Source organism: Dunckerocampus dactyliophorus, chromosome 6 (assembly GCF_027744805.1).
Source record: "Dunckerocampus dactyliophorus isolate RoL2022-P2 chromosome 6, RoL_Ddac_1.1, whole genome shotgun sequence".
Classification (NCBI taxonomy): Eukaryota; Metazoa; Chordata; class Actinopteri; order Syngnathiformes; family Syngnathidae; genus Dunckerocampus; species Dunckerocampus dactyliophorus.
The window spans coordinates 12,495,808-12,517,881 of NC_072824.1; the positions used below are offsets into that span (position 1 = coordinate 12,495,808).

At 42.6% G+C, this 22,074-nt stretch overlaps 1 protein-coding gene across 5 annotated transcripts in view; it reads left to right on the top strand.

The window, feature by feature from the left end:
- The window catches only part of rhbdl3 (rhomboid, veinlet-like 3 (Drosophila)), a 73,061-nt gene that overhangs the window by 5,246 nt on the left and 45,741 nt on the right, over window positions 1-22,074 (top strand). Inside the window, exon 1 of one of the 5 annotated variants that reach the window (XM_054778851.1) lies at window positions 12,016-12,198. The exons of the other annotated variants lie outside the window; for them this stretch is intronic. Within the exon in view, the coding sequence (XP_054634826.1) occupies window positions 12,190-12,198 (9 nt within the window). The 5' untranslated portion in view covers window positions 12,016-12,189. Of the gene's footprint in view, window positions 1-12,015; window positions 12,199-22,074 lie in introns of those variants that run through there. 5 annotated transcript variants of the gene reach the window in all.

The window sequence follows — 22,074 nt, forward strand, 5'->3', positions numbered from 1 at the left end:
ATAGTTTTGGCAAGTTTCTTCATGTACAGCAGTTCAACACACACTAAACCTTTCATATACTGTATGTACTGTAATATCATTTTTACTGAGCCTGTACATGCTGCTATCAATATCAGGGTTTTAGACCATCGGTCGTGGAGTCAAAGTGCTGTGTTGTGCTCTTTGGGTTCCATCCCCAGAGGAGGATTTTGTTGCTCTGTATGTGCTTTGCTTTGCATGTAGGATGTTTGAACATGAGCTGAACACAGGCAGACGTGATGTCTTATGAAGTACTGTAGATGAGCCCTCTGAAAATCTGCAATAATGATGCAGTACGACGTAAACGTGTTAAACAACAGTACTAAAGAAAAGAAACTTGGATATACTTTAGAGTAGTCAGTGCACAGCTTGTATATGTATCTACTGAAAATGGCACAACACACAGCCATTATTGTCTTAATAACTGGCAACACAAGTGAGTACATCTCACAGTGAACATGTTCCAATTGTGTCCAAAGTGACAATATTTAGTGTGAGCACTGTTATCTAATCCTCATGGGCCAGAGCTGCACAGGTTGTGACTGGAATCCTCTTCCACTCCTCCATAATGACATCACCGGTGAAGCTGGTGGATGTTAGACGCCTTGCACTCCTCCACCTGCCTTCCTTAAGGATGGAAAAACTGCCATGCAGCCCCATGTAATGGATGCCAGCAGGAGTGGCTGTCCATGTACACTTCACTACCTTACGCCTTAAAGAGCTGCGCTGGATGATGAGCTGACAGCAGAATGTCACAGTACAGTGTTCCTTCAATGAACCGCAACTCCCCAGTGTTGGTAGGACTCATGCAGCCCCTAGACCAGGGGTGTCCGAACTTTTTCTACCGCGGGCCACCTACTGAAAAATGAGAGGAAGCAAGGGCCACTTCGTTATTTTGTAATATGGTAAGAAGTTATATATATTTCAAGAAAAAACGGCATCTCAGCTTTGTGACATAGGTGAAATATTGTATTATTAGCATGAACTTTGGTCTTTGCTCTTTTTTTCCCGTTTTTGTGTTGTTTTTTGTTAATTTTCCAAATAATTTAATTTTCTTCTTAAGTCATTTTTTTCATTCAAATTTTCTTCTTGTAATATGATGATTTTATTCCCATAATATTTGACTTTATGCCCATAATATTATACATTTTCCCAACCTTCCCAATTTTCACAAAATTTGAACTTTATTTTAATTTGAACTTTATTTTAATTTATTCGGGCCAGTGCACATTAATGAACAGTCTGATACTTTTGTACAGGCTGTAAATGAGCCAGATTCTAGCATATTTGCTAATTTTTTGCTAATTTCCTGTAGTCCCGAGGCAAGAAAATAAAAAAACAGAAGGACAAAATTCTAAAATGACCAAAGTATTATGACGTTATTCTTGTAAAATTTAAATGTTTTTGTCATTAAATTACAACTTTTTTCTCTTTAATATTTTGACTTTATTCTTGTAAAATTAAAGAGACATGAGTTGGGACATGACTGTAGTCCAATAACAGAGACTTACCCCCGACTTGGTCTCCTAAATCCAGTTCTGGTCAGATTTCCGTGATGAAAAACGTAGTTCCGCTTAGTTGCTGGCGACAATTAAGTAAAGAGTTTGGATTCTCAAAACAATATGCGTTCAAAAGGTTAATACATTTGCATCACAAAAATGCCTTCTCAAAAAAATCAGACCTCACAAAACGCTTGGTGTGATATACTTGTCTCCTGCCGTATTCCTGCGTACTGTTGCCTGTGCGTTCATGTGTATGTGACGAAGACTCATTGTTTTGAGAAGCCAAACTCTTAACTTAATTGTCCCCAGCAACTAAGCGGAACTACGTTCTTCATCACAGAAATCTGACCAGAACTGGACTTAGGAGACCAAGTGGTCTCCTAAGCATTGCTGATGGAGATGTCATACAACTTCATATCAAAAAATTCAAACTATCGCTTTAATGCTGATTTTTTACATTTTTGCTGCTATTGTTTTTTTTTTTTAAGTTTTCTAGTTAAATGATTTACAGCCATGAGCCATAAATGGCCCCAGTGCCGCACTTACCATAGACCATGAAGCTACCACCACCATGTTTGACTGTAGGCAAGACACAATTATCTTGCTACCCCGTTGCCAGCTATTTAGACAGTAATGACTAATAACGTGTTGAATGATGTTTTAAGTCATTATAAACTATCTATTTATATATATATATATATATATATATATATATATATATATATATATATATATATATATATATATATATATATACACAGTACTCTTATACAAGTATATCCAAGTTTCATATCCATAGTATTTACTGCACCTTGAGAAGATATACTGTAATAAAAATGAAAAATGGTTGCTGAAACATGAGGAGTGTACTCACTTTTTTGAGCTACTGAACTGTATTTTATGCACACAAAAAAAGAACAAAAAGGAACTGTGCCGAGGTATTGTGACCTCACTAAAGTGTTGTTTCGTGTTGTTTTTGTTGTGAGGATTTCAGGGGATTTGAAGATGGACCCTGATGCACATCCGGGATTTATCTGATAAACCATATCAAGCTTGTTCAGCTCACACCACCATGCGAATCTGTTTTGCTCTCCCCAGAGAGGAATCTCCTACAGATTCCCTTTGCGGCTTGATACTGCAAGTGATCCTGTGCAAATTACTGACACTGGAAGTTCCCAGTGTGAACGTAGTTTTTTAAAAATCATCCAGGTGGGTCCTTCTGCAGTCTAATGCTGTAATTTAGAATGATCGTGGGTTGTCAGTGAGAATGAAAGCCCTGTGTGTGTGCCACAGTTGCCTTCTTGTTGACAGCCACCCCGCAGTGTTGGAAATGCCCCAGGCATGCACCCACGCAAGCTTAGTGATTAAACACTTTCACATGGCTGCATGTTTTGATGAAATGGCTTTTCTTGTACGATACAGGAAAAAAAGTATTTGAGTGTGAAGACTTCTGACTGTAGAAGGTAGACTGTAAACACAAGTCATGTGCTGTATTATTGTTAGATTACAGCTAGATTACACAAACCACAAGGCCAATGTCCATGAATCTTTGTGGAGTGGTAAGGAAGAACCCATACCTTTTTGGTGCAATCTGGATAAAAATGCTGACAGAATTGATTCAGTCACTATTCAACAGTCCCCCTGCCCTGAAATGCAAATGGTAGCGTTTTGTGTATCTAATCAGTTCATCCATAAAACATTATGTAGTTATCTTTCAACCCAAAAGTAGCCTGCGAAGTAACCCATAGATTAGCAAACATAAAACAAAAATACAGTCGTCCCTCGTTTATTGCAGTTAATTGGTTCCATACCTAATCGCGATAAGTGAATTTCCGCAAAGTAGAATTCAATATTGATAAATGGAATATTTTTCTTGTTAGAGCATAGAAAACCTGTTTATAATTTTCAAGATATGTTTTTTTACCATTATTACAGCCCTCTAGACATGAAATAACACCCCTATAGTCACTTTTACACTTGTATTATCCAATATAGGAGGCATAATAATAGGAAGTAAGCCATCTTAGACATAAATAAGATAAGATAGACTCATGTTAGCATTGACAGTGTACTTCCTGGTGGCTATTGTCTCATAAATGTAACGTTACTGACACCTAGAGACCAGTGTAGAATACTACTCTACTGTCACTGTTTATGGTTAAGGAGAGACTCACAATGCACTTCAATCGCTTTATTAACAAGCAGAGAACACATGCAGTCAACATTCACACAGGAGCTGCTGTCGGCCACTCTTTACACTGCTAACCTGCTGCTAGCACTCAGCTAACAGTCAACTCTAGCTAGCTGTCGTCACACACGTCACTTCCAAGGCCCTGCTTCTTAAAGGCCCACACCAGTCACAGATACTGTATTACACTTCATATTGTTTCTTTTGAATGCCTTATATTTGTATTTTTGTTCATTTAGCCATTTTTATGCTTGAAAATGCTTAATTTACGCCATGAATATGTACAATTTGCTTGAATATGCATTTTTTTATTCTAATAATAGACCATATTCAACCACAAAACAGTGATAATTTATTAATGAATTAATTTGAAGAAAAAAAACGCAATCATTAGGGTACGATGTTGGAACCGCGATGTAGCGAGAGACGTCTACAACAATTTTCTTTTCTTGTTAGAGGAATTTGTTTTCTCTTTTTGTCATTTTCATTTACAATAGAACTGTTACCCCCACTAAAAAAATAAAAAATGCCTGTGATTCTTACTTTTTGCTTCCATGGGGGCCAAGTTGGGCAACATCAGTCCCAACTGCTGGAGGTGCAGTGGCAGTTGACATCCACTTTGTCATGTGTACTACCGCCACGTACATGACTGCAGTTGAACGGTACAACTTTTTCCATTTTTCCTGATGACTTTGTTTCTCTTCATCCATGTTGTCTATGGCATGCTGATATGCTTCTCGGCATAATTGCCATCGACGTGTGCACAGATGGCGGGGTCACACTCTGCTGACCTGCTCATCCAACATTCCCAGAATGATTGACGCCAACTGAGTCATGGGGATCACAAACTGTTTGGAAAAGCTGCACATCACCCGCGTCGCTCTATTAAAAAAATATCACACGGTATCGCCAACGATTTAATTTAAAGATTTTTATCAGATCTCATTGTTCTCTCATGCTGCTCCTCTTCTGGGCTCTAAATAGATTGTCATACTCAAAGGCAGAGTTCCAGCTGGCGGAGTGTAAAAACAGTTCCCACTTTTATGTCGAGGTAAAAATAGCTGACGCGCCTGTTGATTGGTAAATGGAGAAAAAGAAGATGCGTTTAGCTGTCTTTGGCTTTCCAGTTAAGTCACACATATGATTAGAAAATACCTTGTTTCTTACGTATTTGCTGAACAGATACAGTATGTCATCCCAGATACATTGTAACATTTGAGGCTATATAACTAGAAATGACAACAATACACGTGTTAATTGTAGCGGATGCCGCTGCTGGACCTCATCTCTGCATCCTGCAGTATTACACTCCACAGTCTCCACTTTGCTTCGGCCGTCTGTTTCCTTGCTGCCTTCAGTCTCCTCTGGGATCAAATTTGTGGTGGCCAACAGCCACATGGTGAGAAGTAAATACAGGAGACCCTCTGTCTCCTCCACACTTTGTTAGCGTCTTTTGCTCTGGCAGATGCCTTCAATGCGGTATGGTTTTCGCAATACTATTTTGAAGTGGAAAGCCATGGTGAGTGCAGCTGAGCCGACCACTGTGGAGAAGAAAACACCGCAGGTCAATTTTTGCTCACATGTGATGTGAACAGAACAATTTTGATTTTTTTCAAACGCGACTCAGGCCTCTTTCATACAGTATGTATAAATCCGATCTGTATTCGATGCTGCTGCAGTCTGAACGTTCTGGTCTTGTATATCCCACCTATGATGTCATCGAAAGGCAACAAACCTTACAATTCATCCCCACAATAGACAGGTGTGAAAATAAATGGCAGACGTAGAAGCAGAAAACAGTCAGTGGGAAACTGTCATAGTCAAAATTCTTGGCCTCTTCCTTCTTAATCTCCTACACCACATTACTTGGTTGAGAAAATGTTGACTCCGGTTTCACAAAATCCTTGAAATTGCCACAAATGCGACAGGACTATAGCAAACACACAGCACAGTGTGTGACCTTGTGTTTCGTCACTTCCTTGACACATTGCATTCACGTTATAAGTCACATATTTTTTGGTAATGTGAACGACTCCATAAAAAGATAGGATAAAAAAAACAACAAATTGGGCATTATACCCTTGCAGTATGTACATAGCCTAAGAAAAGCATCTTGTTGTTTTTGTAGCTGAGACACAGTACCGTATAGGGCACGGGTCACCAACGTGGTGCCCGCGGGCACCAGGTAGCCCCTCACGACCACATGAGGTGCCCGCAAGCCTGCTTTTCCTTCAGGTTTTCAGTTAATAATGAAAGAACAGTAGAAAGAAATGCATTCTGAAATACAAAATGTGAGTTGTGGATACCAGCATTTTGTTCATGTTCTGGTAAAACAAGCATATTCGCTTTGTTTGGGTTTAAAATAAGCTCTGAAAATAAATGTTACAAAAATGAGTAGCTCTTGGCCATTTTCATTTTGTAAAAGTAGCTCTCACAAGGAAAAACGTTGGTGACCCCTGGTATAGGGCATAGGAGGATGTTCAGGATCCTTCAAACACACAATACTATACAGGGTTTCCCCTAGGATTTTTTTGAAGCTGTGGTGGCGGGCTGCATGGGAGGCAGACTGCCGCCGCTGCGTCGTGCCACTGCTGCGTCGCGGTGGCAGGAAAATTTAAAAAAAATATTTAAATTTACTGTCGGTAATAATGTCAACATCAGGGTTGTTTTCACAAGCTTGAACAACAAATTGGTTAATTAAATTTAAATTTCTTTCTCTCGGCTTTTCCTTCCACTCCTTATCTGGCAAGTACCAACAGGGCAGACGGGTGATTTCGGTGCAGTGCAGTGTAGTGAAACATTTTTATGACATTTGATAGATATTTTCTTTCATGATGGATATTTATTTCAAATTAAATGTGTTCAATATGGGATAAGCGACGTAGAAAATGGATGGATGGATGTGGTCAATATGTAAATAATAGGCTATACATTTTTCAGCCTGTGGGCTACTTTGTCCCAAAGATCTACAGTACCTCCTACTATAAAAATAGAGAATACAGTATATAAATGTATTTATTTTATTTATAAATAGAAGTATTTATGTACATGTACATGTATATCAGGGGTGCACACAATCAAAATGGTCTATACCTTACTATAAAACATATAGCATACAGTATATAAAATCTAACCAGTAAACTTTGCAACTACTAAACTAAATACTCATGATTAGTATTTCACATTCACAGTTTCAAAGTTTACAGGTCACCAAAATAGTTGATATCGTTCAGTAATTCACAATTCAAACGACCCTGCACCACCTGAAGCTGAATAAAAAAGCACCCCAGACCATGATGGACCCCCCTCCACTGTGCCATCTCAGGTGGGATCTCCTTGTCATGCCAGTAACGTTGGAAGCCATCTGGACCGTCAAGGTTACATTTTTTCCTCATCAGAGAATAAAACTTTTTTCCACCTTTCAATGTCCCATGTTTGATGCTCCCTGGCAAAGTCTAAACGGGCAGTTTTGTGGCGTTGAAGGAGACGAGGTCTTTGAATTAGTTTTTTTGTTTTTTTAAACCCTTTTCCCGCAGATGCCGTCTGATGGTTATTGTGTTGCAGTCGGCACCAGTAAGGGCGCCCTGGAAGACCGCCCTGTGTCTTGATGGACAGCCAATCAGATCCTCCGGCTCAGCGTAGGTGTGATATTTTTGAGTCTACCACTTGACTTTTTTGTTCCATAATGCTCAGGATCTTTCAAAAATGTAGAATGACTGTCTTACTGCACCCAACCTCAGCAGCAATGGCACGCTGCGAGAGGCCTTGCTTATGCAGCTCCACAATCCGACCACGTTGAAAAAGAGAAAGCTTCTTAGCTTTAGACATCAGGAAGACATGACAGTGTGAATGCTTGACAGAAAATGAACATTTTGAGCAGATTTTGGCTTTTATAGCCTGTGGTCTTAATCTTTTGATCAGGTGATGAAGAACCTATTTAATTTTTTTTTGTTTAAATTAAGGTTTCAAATGCTTTTTGTCTCAATCCCTCTTCTTGCTTTTGCATATTTTAGCTCTACGTAAAACCTCATTAAGATGCAAATGTGCAAAATGCAAATTCTAGCAATTTTTCAACTGGTCTTAAGATTTTGATCAGGCGTGTATTACGTCCAGTTAGCATTTGCTATACATTACACGTACTATATGTGAAAAATTAACAGGATTATGTAAAATACAATGCAGCCTTAGTCAAGGCAACATTTTAAAAAGCTTTCAGCAATGGGCACATTTTCCAGTTCATCGTGAAATATCAGTTTAACAAACAAAGAAGCGTATCCATGAAACAGTTGACTTTTTTTCTACGTAAGTAGCCACTACAAGTGAACGGATAACTTTTGTTATAGCTGTAGGCATCTTACCGATGAGGTAGTTTATCCATAATCGTAATAATAAAGGTGAAAGTTGCATTATCTGTGTGTGGCTGCCGACATCTGTTCTCCGCGGCACAAGAGCAAATCGAGGGGCTTAATGTCAGCTGACTAATGTCATATGACATCTACGAAATGACGGTTATGATGTAGGTGACACGCGACCAACACTAACTTTGCGATTGTCGTAATCGGTACCCCTAGGATATTAGGATATATGTCCTTTCATACACTGTATTACTTAACATTGTTTTCACGTAAAAAAAAAACAAAACATTTCCAAGGGGTGGCAGCTTTTATTGAGCCGTGGCGCCCCGCCATGATCCAGTCCATGTAGCGGAAACCCTGCTATAGTTGAGGCCACATCCCAAGTATAGGGCTCTGTTCACACTGCAGGGACATTCAGATTTTTTTGCTTATATGTGACCTGTATCTGATTTTATATGTACAGTATACAGTATATACACAGGTATATACAGTATATATATATATATATATATATATATATATATATATATATATACACAGTCAAACCTGTCTTAGCGGCCACATTTATAGAACAGCCATCTGCCTATAGCAGCCACTGAAAAATCCCCCCCAGCAAATTTACATGTTATAGACCCTGTGTATAGCAGTCACCTGTCCAACGCGGCCAGCGGCCACCCATTTTGTCTCCCTTGGTCAATATCTGACTGCATATAGCGGCCAAATTACCAACTCAAGTAGAAGCTTCATGCACGAAAAAGTTTCGTTTTTCAATCAATGAAGCCGTCGTGTGTAGACTTTAATTACTGAGTCCTAGCTCAGTCACAATCATTCACAAGATCCACACAAACTGTCAGTTGTTCCACATAAAAAAGCCGTCTTCTTTTGAGCTTGCTAATTCCTGGTCAAACATGTAACTTTAAGAGCATTTGCACCAAACATTACCGCAAATTAGGCTGGGAACAGGACGTGCTCTGAGCGACGCTACAATAAAAAAAAAACATACGCTAGCATGCATGCAGCAGCGGGAGCAAAACTGAGTTCGGTTGTACTTAATTGAAGTATTTTAGAATGTACTCACGTTATTTTTCATCAATCCTCATCCACAAATCCATCAAAGTCCTCATCTTCTGTAATCGACACAAAAAAAGCCGTCTTCTTTTCTGTTCGCTACTAGTCTGTTAACTTGTCAGTGTTATTCAGCTCCGAAGCAAAGAAGGAAACTTCTCCTGTTGCTTCTGCCAACTTTATTTACAGAACGCAGCCACCAGACAGCAGCTCAGAACACACACACATCTCTCAGCATCGTCTCTCCTTCCTGCTCGCCCACAAGGCAAAGGTTAAACAAGCCCCACTACATAGATGTCCAGCCAATGCCTGTAAGAAATGACACCGTTTATTTCCTGGTGTGCACTGGTCAATACTGTAATGCTGCTTGTTGTGGGGAAGGAGAGACTCACGTCGCCGATGCACTTTAATGGCTTTATTAACAGCGGAGAACACTGCAGGACTTTACATCCACGCCAACATAAACACACTTCCCAACTCTCTCGAAACTCACAGCTAGCACTGAACCTAGCTCTCCTGCTCGGGACGCCCGCCGTCACTTCCCGTCACTTCCTGATGAACTAAAGCTGTAATGACACTCTGCCATATTTTAAAAAGTAAAATATTAAAAACAAGCGTAAGACATTACTAGCACAGCTTTGTTCTGTGGGTCGTGGATATATTCTATCAGTTATTATTAAGCCTCTAGCTTCCTTTTAGTAAGTAAAAACCTTGGCTATGATTGCACTACATTGTCATGTAGACCTACAAAGTACACTTGGAAGAACAAGAGGTGAATAAATGTATTGCAACTGATGTGAAACTGATGGGGGTAGGATTAAATAAGCTTTGCTTCTTCCTACTCCTTTTTGGACATGCAAAATTGTGAATTGTACTATGTGATGTGCTACTGTTTGACTCATGCATGTTCGGGATTAAAACCATGAACCATGATAATAACAAGCCTCGTAGTGCTGTACAACTTTTATCCGCAGCCCGCAGTGTCCTCTACTGGTCAACATTATTATTATTCCCCCCCCCCCCCCCCCCCTTTTTTTATTTTTTTTCCTCTACTGGTCAACATTCAAACTGGACGCCAACCTGTCTATAGAGACCACCTGTCTATAGCGGCCACTTTTGCAGACTCCCTCTAGTGGCCGCTATAGACAAGTTTGACTGTATATATATATACACACCAGAGATCTTGGGCTCCAAAAGGTTGGTGACCACTGCACTAAAGTATCAGATCGGAAATAAAATCAATGGTATCGCACATCACTAGAGCACACATTATAGCAATCTTGACTTTCGTAAACACACGGATGTGTGTGATGTCATTATGTCGTGCTTTTGCGCATGCGCATCACTTTCCAGACGCTTTGCGTTCACATTAACAAGTCGCATTTTTTGGCAATGTGAACGACCGCATAAAAAATTTTATTTAAACAAAAAATCCGAATTGGACATCATACCCTGCAATGTGAACGTAACATAGTAATCTCTTCACTTTAATACGATGACAACTGCCATGTTTGCATGCGAGTGTGCTTGTTAACTGCCTCTTCTGCTTCCCATTAGTGAATGCAATTCAAAAAGCTTGGCAGATGGCACACTAACAATCACCTCAAACAAAAGGAGACAAACACCAAGCCCTATGTTTACGCCTGTTTGTTATATTTATGATGCCAGACACACTCTTTAAAGGGTTTGCTCATCTGTCCATAAAGCTGCCTTTAACTGTCTCATTGGTACTTTACTGAAATGATGGCAGACATGAAATTAACACCTAATCTCCTCGTGTGTGTGTGTGCAGTCTTCACATGATGGCTGTAAAAGCTTTTGCTGTACTTGTTTCTTTAGTCAACGTTCTGCTTATTTCCTTTGGCATAAGGCAGATGAGTTTTGGCTCCTTTCGTGACAGTGTTGTGTTCAATAATAGCTTGTGTCAACAAATCCTCCATGTGATGCCATGTGAACACTGCTAGACTGCTCAGATGGAGTACACAAGTGGCTTCCACATACCTACTTGTCCCAGTTTCTGGATCAGAGGACCTAAAGAAAGTCACTGTTTGCGTTTTGAAAATAGTTGAATCACTGTGACTCATCAGACAATAGAATGTAGCTCTTTTATGATTTGGCAAGAGATTGCCCCTTAGATAATTTATATATATTTTGCTTGAGTGGAAGCAGTAATATGCGACTGTGCCGGCAATTAGCTTACTACTTATTCTAAATTTGTAATTTTCAAGCTCTATAGTAGAACTCATTTTAGACCAGGGGTCTCAAACACAATTTACCTGGGGGCCGCTGGAGGTAGAGTCTGAGTGAGGCTGGGCCGCATCAAGTATTGGGAGTAGGGCTGGGAATCTCGGCGATACATGGCTCACAATAACAATAATATCTTGATACAGTAATAGGGTGAATCAAAGAAATAAATAAATAATTTCACAGTTTATATTTTGCGGCATTCAGCTGGGATAGGCTCCAGCTTACCCGTGACCCTAATGAAGACAAGCGATATAGAAAATGGGTGGAATTTTTTTACCACATTTTTTAAGTGATTCACTCACTCTTAGTTCAGTGTAGGCTTACATTGGCTTGTCGCAGGCCGTATTACAGTCATCTTTGAAGACAAGTTGTAGGCCGCGAAATGTGACTCGGCGGGCCGCAAATGGCCCACGGGCCACGACTTTGAGACCCCTGACTTAGAGCTTGAGGTCCGCATTTACAGTAGTTTTTCCTGTCAAGTCGCGGGCCGCAAAATGTGACTTGACGGGCCGTGAGTTTGAGACCCCTGTTTTAGACCCTTCACGTAATAACAGGTAGGCCATCCTGCTTTGCTCCTTAATATAAGCCAGTGTACCATAAACATGATCTTGATGCTGTTATTTTTAGGTCATGTTATTACAAATTGTTGACCTAACAATCCAGTATTATCCAAGTTGCACCATTCCAAGTTCACTATTTAGCCCCATTAGATGTCATATAAATTGCCATGGCTTTGATTAAAGGATGTGGTAAGACTTGCTGATTGCTTTGCTGTTATTAGTGCTGTCATTGCAAACCCGGTCCGACTCAGCAGATGTCCAAGGTGAGTGGCAGTGCTTACTCATAGCAGTCCGACCTTTATTCTTCACCTGTATCATCTTACAGGACACGGCTGCCAAAGGCTGCTAGCAGTGCCAAAGTGCTGAAGTAGCTGATTGTGACAGTATGGCTGTATTTTGAACAGTATTGCCATATTTGTTCCCTATCTTGTGTCAGTGTAGTTCAACACAATGCCTGTCCATTTACGATGATTTTAAATTAATTGCTGGGTTGCAACCACATGAAGTAGATGCAGTCCGCGTCACTTCCGGTATGACGCTTGGGGGCCACATATTCAAGATGGCCACATACAAACTCAGTATTTTTGTACTGAGCCTGTAGAATTGCATTGTGGTTAGTTGAGAGTCTATCTTCCCTCTCTCGTCTGTCTGCACTGCCCATTGATTTCTGCATCCTGATTGGCTGTAGACCATTGTCAATCAATGTCTTTCGTGCCGTCCTGCCATTTCTCCTGTGTCATCGCTAGCTTGCTTGCTTGCTAGCTTGTAAATGACTCTTCAGTTCGTCTGCAGCAATATGTTTTAACAAGGATACAGAAACGCTGCAGTACAGCAGAATGACACCAGGACGAAAGGCACGGTCACAGGAGTGAAATATGCGTGTGATATAATTTCTTGTGTTGATCATAAAATTCAAACTAAGATTTAGAACTTTTTTGATAGTGTTTAAACAAGAGAGAAAGAAATGTAAGAACATGTTATTGCCTGTCTGAGAAAAGTGTATAAAGTGTATGATGTGTGGTTTTACAGCCTTAAAACATATAATAATTGTAAAAAAAAGGTGGCTACGTCGCGGATTTCCTTATTCCGGGCTGTTTTGGGAACCTATCCACGGCGATAAACACTGTAATTACTTTTATAGTAATTCCAGGTCAAAATTTTTATTTTACATGGTCACATTTGAAGAAAGTTTCACATGAGCACTGATAAATAGATAAGTTATCATCCTACATATCTATTATTTCAGTCTGATGTTAGCATTCCTTTGTTTGAATGGGTTGAATTTGAGCTTCACTTTTTTTGTCCACTCACAATGGCTGTGGTTTAAGTCTGTATATTCATGTAATACCAAACTGAAGGAGAAAGCCTAATAAAAATCACAGTGAAAGGTTTTCACCACTGTGCCGTGCAGGGATTGCAACACCAAGATAAATTAAATTAACACTCTAAACACACAAAATAATCATCAAATTTACGTATTTGTTCATATGATGCACACAACTTCATGTCTCCTTTCTGCTTTTTGCTTTGTTTTTTTAGCGCCGTGAGGCGTTCAGGCCACTCGTAATTGTGAGCGTTAGGTTTTTCATTTTTATTCACCTACCCCCTATTATAATTGGTGTAGCCCTGGGGGTACGCGTACCCTACTTTGGGAACTTAGGCACTAGATTAAGTTGTATCGCTCTGTCAAAACACAGAACATTTTCAAGAAGTATTTCGTTTGATTTAAACAGGTAAAGGTGTGTGTTCTTGTAGTCTGGTGTTCATGACGAGAGCATTGTGGGTTTGACTTTATTACTTTGCGTCACGGTTCAAATATGGCCTGCGCAGACTTTTTCCCCCTTCTTTTATATGTTATTTTTCCATCTTATTTTCTCGCAAAGACCAGGCTTTATTATCTTGGCGGTATATTTATTTAATAATTGGACATTTATACAGTAGGAGTATTTAGATGAAACGGTATGAGGAAATGACAAATTTATAGTTTTCTGTTGTGAGGCATTTCTTTCTGCAGTTCCCATTTTCATGAGCATTTTTGAATTCCAACAATATTTTAACTTTGGTTTTAGTATAATTTGCTAGTTGTTGCTCATTGCAAACTCAAGCATGTTAAGACTCAGCTCCACTTGACAACAGCGACAGGTTCAGCAGCCATCTTTCTCTGCATTCTTTGGTTTGTTTCTTGAACTTTTTTCCCTTTATGATAGACGATCTTTGTAATAACTTTTCCCAAAATCTTTATTTGAACGATTTCCACATACAAGAACATTGCATGTATGCTGCATATTTGCTCTGACTTCACTTGACATGAGAACGAATACTCTCGTTTGACCCCCAGCTGCTTGAGCCAGTGACGACTGCAAGTGGATGTGACGTCACATGCAACCCAGCCATTAAACTTACATAACGTGAACAAGGGATTGGCATAATTGTTGACTATGAGACTTTCTTCCTTAGCACTGTGAACGCACTCCCTTTACTGTAATATAATTTGAAACAACTGCCTTCCAAAAAAGGTTTTAGGTAGCACATGGACTCTTTTGTGCATGCTGCCCTCAAAGGATTATGAGAAGGGAATTCAGAATTAAAGGCCCGAATAGGGCTCAGCACAGAGGATCAGTGGACTACCTGCCAGCCTGCTTGATGGTGGCCAATCAAAAGCGCCTTCAGGCAACATTTTCCAGAAACAACTCAGCAATAGAGTAGGCAATGGTCACCCTAATGACCATTCATCCTTCCAGGTAGGGGAGGGCATCTTACTGGGGGTTGGGGATTGACAAGGCAGTTTCAAGGGTCCCACCCGACCCAGATGGCAACCTTGAAAATGTGACTGGCAACTCTACTAGCAGCACTAGAAGGGGGGCAGGCTGCTCCAGTCCATTTGCAGGCTATTTGAGATCATAAATCTACGCTGAATGGAACTGCTGCCGTCATTGATGCTGGGTTTTGACTGTGCTGGGATGGGTGTTGACCTCAGGGCAAGCCTGGAGCAGATGAAGCGGTTGAATGGAAGAGGAAGACAGCCAGGGGAATGCTCGTTAACCAAATGTTTCTCCTCCTTTTTGTCACCCTTTTTTCATCTGCTCAATGCGAGCTGGAGTGCAGGGATGTTTGATGGAGGCTTTCTCCCGACGGTAATGAAGGGTTCTCACCTCGCTGTAAATGGGAGGTTTTGGGGGAAAGGTCACCGATCTGTGTGTGTCTCCAGACTGACCCGAGGGTGATCTTTGCCTGAGTGACACGGCCACTTCATCAATGCTTTATTTATGCATGCATGCCTTTGACATGGGTTCTAGCATCTGTTTGTGTCTCAGTGAGAGTGACTTTTACTGCAGCGGCAGTTGAAAGTTTGCCTCCCTGGTGGGGGGTTGTGCATCCTAGAGCGGAGTGTTTATGTTTGCTTGCTTCATTCACCAGTGTGAACGCTTTTGCAAGCAGCAGCAGGAGGTTAAGTGTTTATATGAACACATGCTGAAGAGCCTGCTGAGAGGCGCTCAACTCACTTGGCTGCGACCCCCTTTGCTTCTGGAGACACCCAAGGGGCTCCACTCCTTACTTTCTCGCCTCCTCCTTCATCCTTGTAACCATCAGCAACCATCTGTCTTGCCCTCTGTCATATAAACACAGTTTTTAACAGAGAATGGCGTAAATCGTGGTGTATTGTAGGCATGATCGAGTATGTCACGACCGAAGGGAGCCCCCCAGAGCCCTCGGATCCTTGTGAAGACTATGGATGTTTCTGTTGTTCACCCCAGATGAGAGCAGCTTGCAGCCTGAGAATGTTTTATTCAGCATTGATTGCTCAAGTAAGAGGATGGCAAAGTTATGCACCATAAAGTAAGGAAAAGGAAAGGATGCAAATTTCACACCTTTGGTATAAAATTAGGATTTCCTCATTCAGTTTTGAGAGCATAGAAGTCCTCATAATGTCTGATAAATTGACATACAGCACTGTGTTGTGAATAAAATTAGCTTCAATCCGGATTTTTCTACACACTCCACACAACTCTATAGTCTTAATGTGTGCACCTGCATAAGCGTTTGGGGATTTAATATAAAACCTCGGTGTCATCCATCTACATATCTTCAAATTCCATATATGTGAGTATGTGTGCACATATGTCTGCTTAGGGCATGGTGGTTGCTTGGTTACGGACCAACTCGCAAGGAAATGGTGCACAGCCGTGATGGTCTCAGATGGGTACGTGGGTGTGTATTTGTGGATGAGCTCTAATATGTCAAAGAAGACAGGTGACCCCTTGCTTGACTGATTAAACCCTGAGAGACACTGTCAGTTATCAAAACGAGAACGACATGTTCAATATGCCTTAGTTATAGTGACTACATTATCATTACTATTTGAATATTCATAAGCATTTTGCTGTGCCACGCATAAACTGCTGCATGTTTAATTTTGAGGTGAGATGCTGTCAATCAGACTTGTAAGTAATTTTACATGCCAGGAATGCTGTAATTAGCTGTAATGTAGCCAGGGCGTTGCTTTACCCAAACCACAAAGAGGACGGGGCTTTAATTGGAAGCAGGTGATAATTGGAGAGAGGCTGCTATTATTGAAATTTGAAATCTTATATACGTTATAAGAACTTGGGATTAGCAAGTACACTATCTGTATCTGTATCTGTTCTGTGACGCGGAGCGCATAAAAACTGTTAATTCTGAATCCCAAGATGCAGAGGACAGAGGGTTGGAACAGAACAGACTTTTAATTGTCTCTGCTGCACATATGAACAAAAAACAACGGTGCTCGAAGAAAACAAAAAGGCACCGTGACAAAAATAGAACAAACAGAGGAATAACTTCACCAGGCTTGATGAAGCTATGGGACATGTAGCAAAACTGCAAGGAAGGTCACCGTTAGGGTTGCAGCAGGAAGCGTGGCTTGGCCTTGTGAGCATGAGCAATAGCAGAGTGCCAAAAGGCAGTGACAGGTGAGTTTAAATGGGTTAATTGATGAGCAGCTGCAGCACATCTCGCAGCTCCGCCCAAGACAGGAGTGGCCAGGGTCTTGGTGCAAGACAAATAAGGATGAGTAACAAGACACCATAAAGTGGTAAACAGTTCTAAATAATCAAACCATACCACCAGTGTCACAGCAAGGTGTGACATGTTCACCCATCTAAATCATCTGTATCCGTATTGCTACTTGGAATGGGTGGGGCATAAACAGGAAGTGGCCGTGGTTTAACCGGTAATGGGTGGGGCTTAAATCTGTACATTATTTTAAGTCAGATGGACCTTGAGTGACGGTGGCAGCTTGAGCTTGATGAAGGAGTTGCTCATGATGGACTCGAGGACATAAGGTCCCACAAACCTTGGTGCCATCTTCCTGCAGGTCCCTGCTAGAAGTAAGTCCTGGGAAGAGAGCCATACCTCCTGGCCCGGTTGGTAGGTGGGTGCAGGGTGACGATCAGCTATTTGATCACTGCAGTCGGCTGTCCGGGAAAATGCAGCATGGGCATCTTGCCAAACTGTGGACTCGTTGAAGATGCAGGTGGACTCCTGGTACCGCCACGTCAGCCTCCTGAGATGGGAAAAGCGGGGGTTGCTATTCAAATTCAGCTTTGAATGGGGACATACCTGTAGCTGAGCAGATGAGTGAATTGTGGGCGTACTCCACCCAGGGCAGGTGGGAGGACCCCGGGAAGTCCTGATGGGCCCGCTCTGCCTGGCCGTTGTACTGTGGATGATGGCCCCAGTACAGCCTGGCTGCCATTGTCTTGCAAAACGCCCTCCACACCCGGGAAGCAAACTGCCATCCACTATCTGAGACCACGTCCATAGGAATGCCAGGTAGGCGGTCAACGTGACTCACCAATAACCGGGCAGTCTCCAAGGAGGAGGAGAGCTTGGGAAAGGCGATGAAGTGTGCCATCTTAGAGAATCTGTCCACAACAGGGCGATGTGTGACCACAGGCGGGTAGGGATGGGAAACAGCTGAAGCAAGCGGCAGTGGGAGGGCTTACTCCTGGCACAGACAGAGCAGGCCGTGACAAACTCCTTGACATCTGTAGACATTGCAGGCGACCACGAACCGGGTACGTCAAACTCCTGGGTAACAGGCCACCTTGGACGAGTGACCCTACCGAAGCAACTCAGACCTAATTTCTGCAGGCACGAACAACTTGCCCGCCAGACACCCCTCAGGCAGCTCCGTGCCAGCAACTGTCTCAGACACCTTCCTCTCCAGCTCCTGCTGGATGGCCCCAAGCACCCTGGCTACAGGTACAAAAGTTTCAGGGGTCCTTTCCATCTCCGCCGGGCCAAAAATTCTGGATAGAGCGTTGGGTTTAATGTTTCGTCCACAGGTTATGAAGAAGTTGAATCTTGTTAAGAATAATGACCAACGTGCCTTACGAGAATTGAGCTTTTGAGCAGTTCGGATGCCTGCCAATCTTCTTGGGATCAGTTACCACCACAAAAGGCAGGGCAGCACCCTCCAGCCAATGCCTCCATTCCTGCAGCAAAAGAACAATGGCCAACAGCTCCCGATTCCCCACGTCATAATTTCCTTCTGCAGTGGTGAGGCAACGCAAGAAGAATGCCCACAGGTGAAGCTTCTGGTCGACCGGGGAATGCTGGGATAGAACCGCTCCCATTCCTGTATCCAACGCGTTGACCTCTACAACAAATTGTAAAGAGGGATCAGGATGAATGAGAACAGGAGCAGTGGTAAACAAAATCTTAAGTCGAGCAAACGCCGCCTCAGCTTCTGGGGTCCACACAAAAGGAACCTTGATGGATGTAAGCCTTGTCAGAGGTTTCGCCTTGCTACTGAAATTGCAAATAAACTTCTGGTAGAAATTCGCAAACCCCAGGAACCTCTGCAAGTTCTCCACGATGTACCCCAGAAACATGACGGAAGGTCTTGAGCAGCTCTAGCTTGGTAAAAATCGTTGCGGAGTATAAGGATGGAAACGCCGAGTCCATAACCGGCAACGCACAACGATTCTTGACTGTGATTTTGTTGAGCCCCCGCTAGTCAATACAGGGGCGTAATGATTCTGTACGAAGAAAAAGCCCGGCCCCAAAGAGGACGATGGAGGCCGAAAAAGTCCCGCTGCACGCGAGGACCAGATGTATTCTTTTAAGGCCTGTTGCTCTGGGACAGATACATTATATAGTCTCGCATTAGGTAAGGGTTTGTCCGGAAGTAGTTTAATCGCACAGTCATACGGCCGATGAGGAGGTAGACTCTGTGCCGTATCCTTACTGAATACCTGACTCAGGTCGTGATATTCCTCAGGAACCCCAGACATATGGATCTGTTCCACCGGTGACTGAATAACCGGGCTCTGGGGGACTGCTGAACGTAAACAACTGGAATAGTAGTAACCACCCCAGTTAACAATCGGAGTCTTCTTCCAGTCGATAGAGGGATTATGTAATTTAAGACAAGTAAGACCGAGAACCACTGCCACAGAATGAGAAGGCATAATAAAAACCTGAATTGACTCATAATGATTACCCGAAAGCTGGAGTGACAAAGACTTGGTCTGGTGGTGGTGGAGGCGGCCAGTCTAGGGAATGTACCTCTTTGGGTATTGAAGGTTAACCATAGTGAAAATGTGTTTGTCAACAAAGTCAGAATCCCAAAAACTATGGTTCGCCCCTGAGTCAATTAATGTGGACACCTGGACGCTTCTACAACCCCCCCACCGCCCCACCGCTGATAGTCCCTGAAATTTGCAGTCTCAGGTTGGCCAATGTCACGGCTCTTAATGACCGGCTCCTTGCCGACATACTCACAGGCTTAGGGAGTAGATCGATTCTCGTTGGAGAGTCAATCCCGTGTCGAAACTGGCAGGCTTTCCTTTATCACGTCAGGTGGTGATCCCGGCTGTAGGTCGAGCTGGGCACCTAGCGATCTGATGGTCCGGCCTCCCGCAGTACAGGCAGAGGTGTAGACAATGACGGCATGATCGCTCCGCTGAGGTAAGACGTCGACCCCCCAGCTGCATTGGCACCTTGGTGGAGTGGGAAGGTGGTTCGGTGACCGATGTCTCCATGATGCCGCCGTCCAAGTCGCGTATCGGGGTTGACATTTGCCGAGGAGACGTTGCGGTTCTGACGTGTTCCTCTTCCTCCGCATGTTCCCGGTCATGTTCCCTCGGCCGGTTATCCAAACGAATAGCAAGGTCGATTAGTTCGTCCAACAATGTGGTATCAACCCGCACCGGCAGCTCGTCCTTGACACGAATGTGGAGTGCCTTGTGGAAGATTCCGCGCAAGGCCACCTCATCGTAACCACCCTCAGCTGCCAGTACTCGAAAGTCAATTGAAAAAGCCGCCACCGCGCGCCCCCTCTGTCTGATATTGAGCAAACGACCTGCTCCCTTCCCCTAATGGGGTGATCAAAGACATTTCTCATTTCAGTCAAAAGTAACGAAAAAGAAGAACGTGTGGCTGGTTCGGCCTTGCTCACGCCTATGGCCCACACGGCTGCCTTATCAGTTAGCAGACTCATAACAAATGCCACCTTAGCTTTGTCTGAAGCATAGGTACCAGGTTGATGATCAAAAACTAATGAGCATTGATGAAGGAACTGCTCACAGGAGACTTATTCCACAGAAAAACTTTCGGTAGTGGTGGCTTGGGAGGGCTGGCGCAAGTGGTGGATTGGCAGCTGCTATCCCGAGCGGAGGTGTGGTTTACTCTGGAAATCCTGGGGCAAAAGCCCGCTTGAGGCGCTGATCTATTGCGCCGACATTGGCCGACGAGGCTACAATAGCATTCATGATCCCCTGCAGGATTGCTCATGGCTGCCAACCAATTGTCCGTGATGCGACAGGACGGACCGAAAATGCTCAAACTCTGCGGGATCCATAATTGGCCAGATTGTTGTTACGTGTGGCCAAAGCCAGTATAGAGGATCCCAAGATACAGAGGCAAGTCAGCCCGTGTAACAAAAGTTTATTATAAAAATGTGTCCACAATGGTAGAAAAAGACAAATTAAAGAAACAACAAAGTAGTACACAAATACACTGGACCTAGTCACGGGGAAAAATATAAAAAGAACTAAAGATGCCGCTACACACGGAAGTAGCAGGAAAAAATATAGTGTAACAAAAGGCGCTGCAGAAAACAAAGCAGCATAACAATGACGTCTAACACAAAAAACACTGCTGAGAACCAAGCAAGGACACAACAGCAAAAATGCTAGCGAAAGCCGCTACTGGAGGTAGCCATCAGGGAATCAAAAAAATACTCACAATACAGGCAAGTACAGACCAGAAAGTAGTGAACAATGAGCAAACATGAGATTGGAAGGACCAGTTAGCAGGCGAGGAGCAGGGAACAATCTGGCGACAATTGCAGCAAACAGCACAGCTTAAAAAGGGCCAGGTGAGTAATTGCCTGCAGGTGTGTACCGGTAGCTCCTCCCATGCGGCTCAGCAGTGTGCTGCAAGACACAGCAGATAGGCGACAGCAAAGCAGCAACACAGATCATAACAACCTGAATGATTACTTATTATTTGATTGAGAGGTGTGTCTTAATAATTTTGTCTATTTAACGTGCCATAATTTCTAGTGTATAAGCATGCCCTCATCATTCGTGATGTGCTATACCACTGGTTTCTTTTCCAATTCGATATTGAGTAAAATTTAGGCTGGTATTAGCGATACCGATCAAATAGCGTAACTCATAAAATAAAGAATATAAGACATGAGTTATGTACTCATTTATTTAAAAAAACTGCATATCATTTAGTCAAGGTCTCAATAATTTAGCTACTTTTAGCTGTGTTCCTGTTAATGATATACATTACCTCAAATGACTGAAGTATCAAAGCATTGATATTTTGATTTGAGAATCGATTTTAGAGCCTAAAGATCTGGTATCAGATCCTGGAGAAGTGCATGTAAGGCTCAGGTGGTAGAGAGGTCGTCTCCCAACCTGAAGGTTGCAGGTTCGATCCTCCGTCCTCCCATGATCGTGTGGAAGTGTCCTTAGGCAAGATGTTGAACCCCCAGTTGCTACTGATGCTGCGTCATCGGTACGTAAATATGCTAGCAGTGTCAAAGCGCTTTGATTGCCTTGGAGGTGGAAGAGCGCTATACAAGTGAAAGACCATTTACCATTTTATAAGCCTTATGAAAGTGTATGGGTCATAACCAC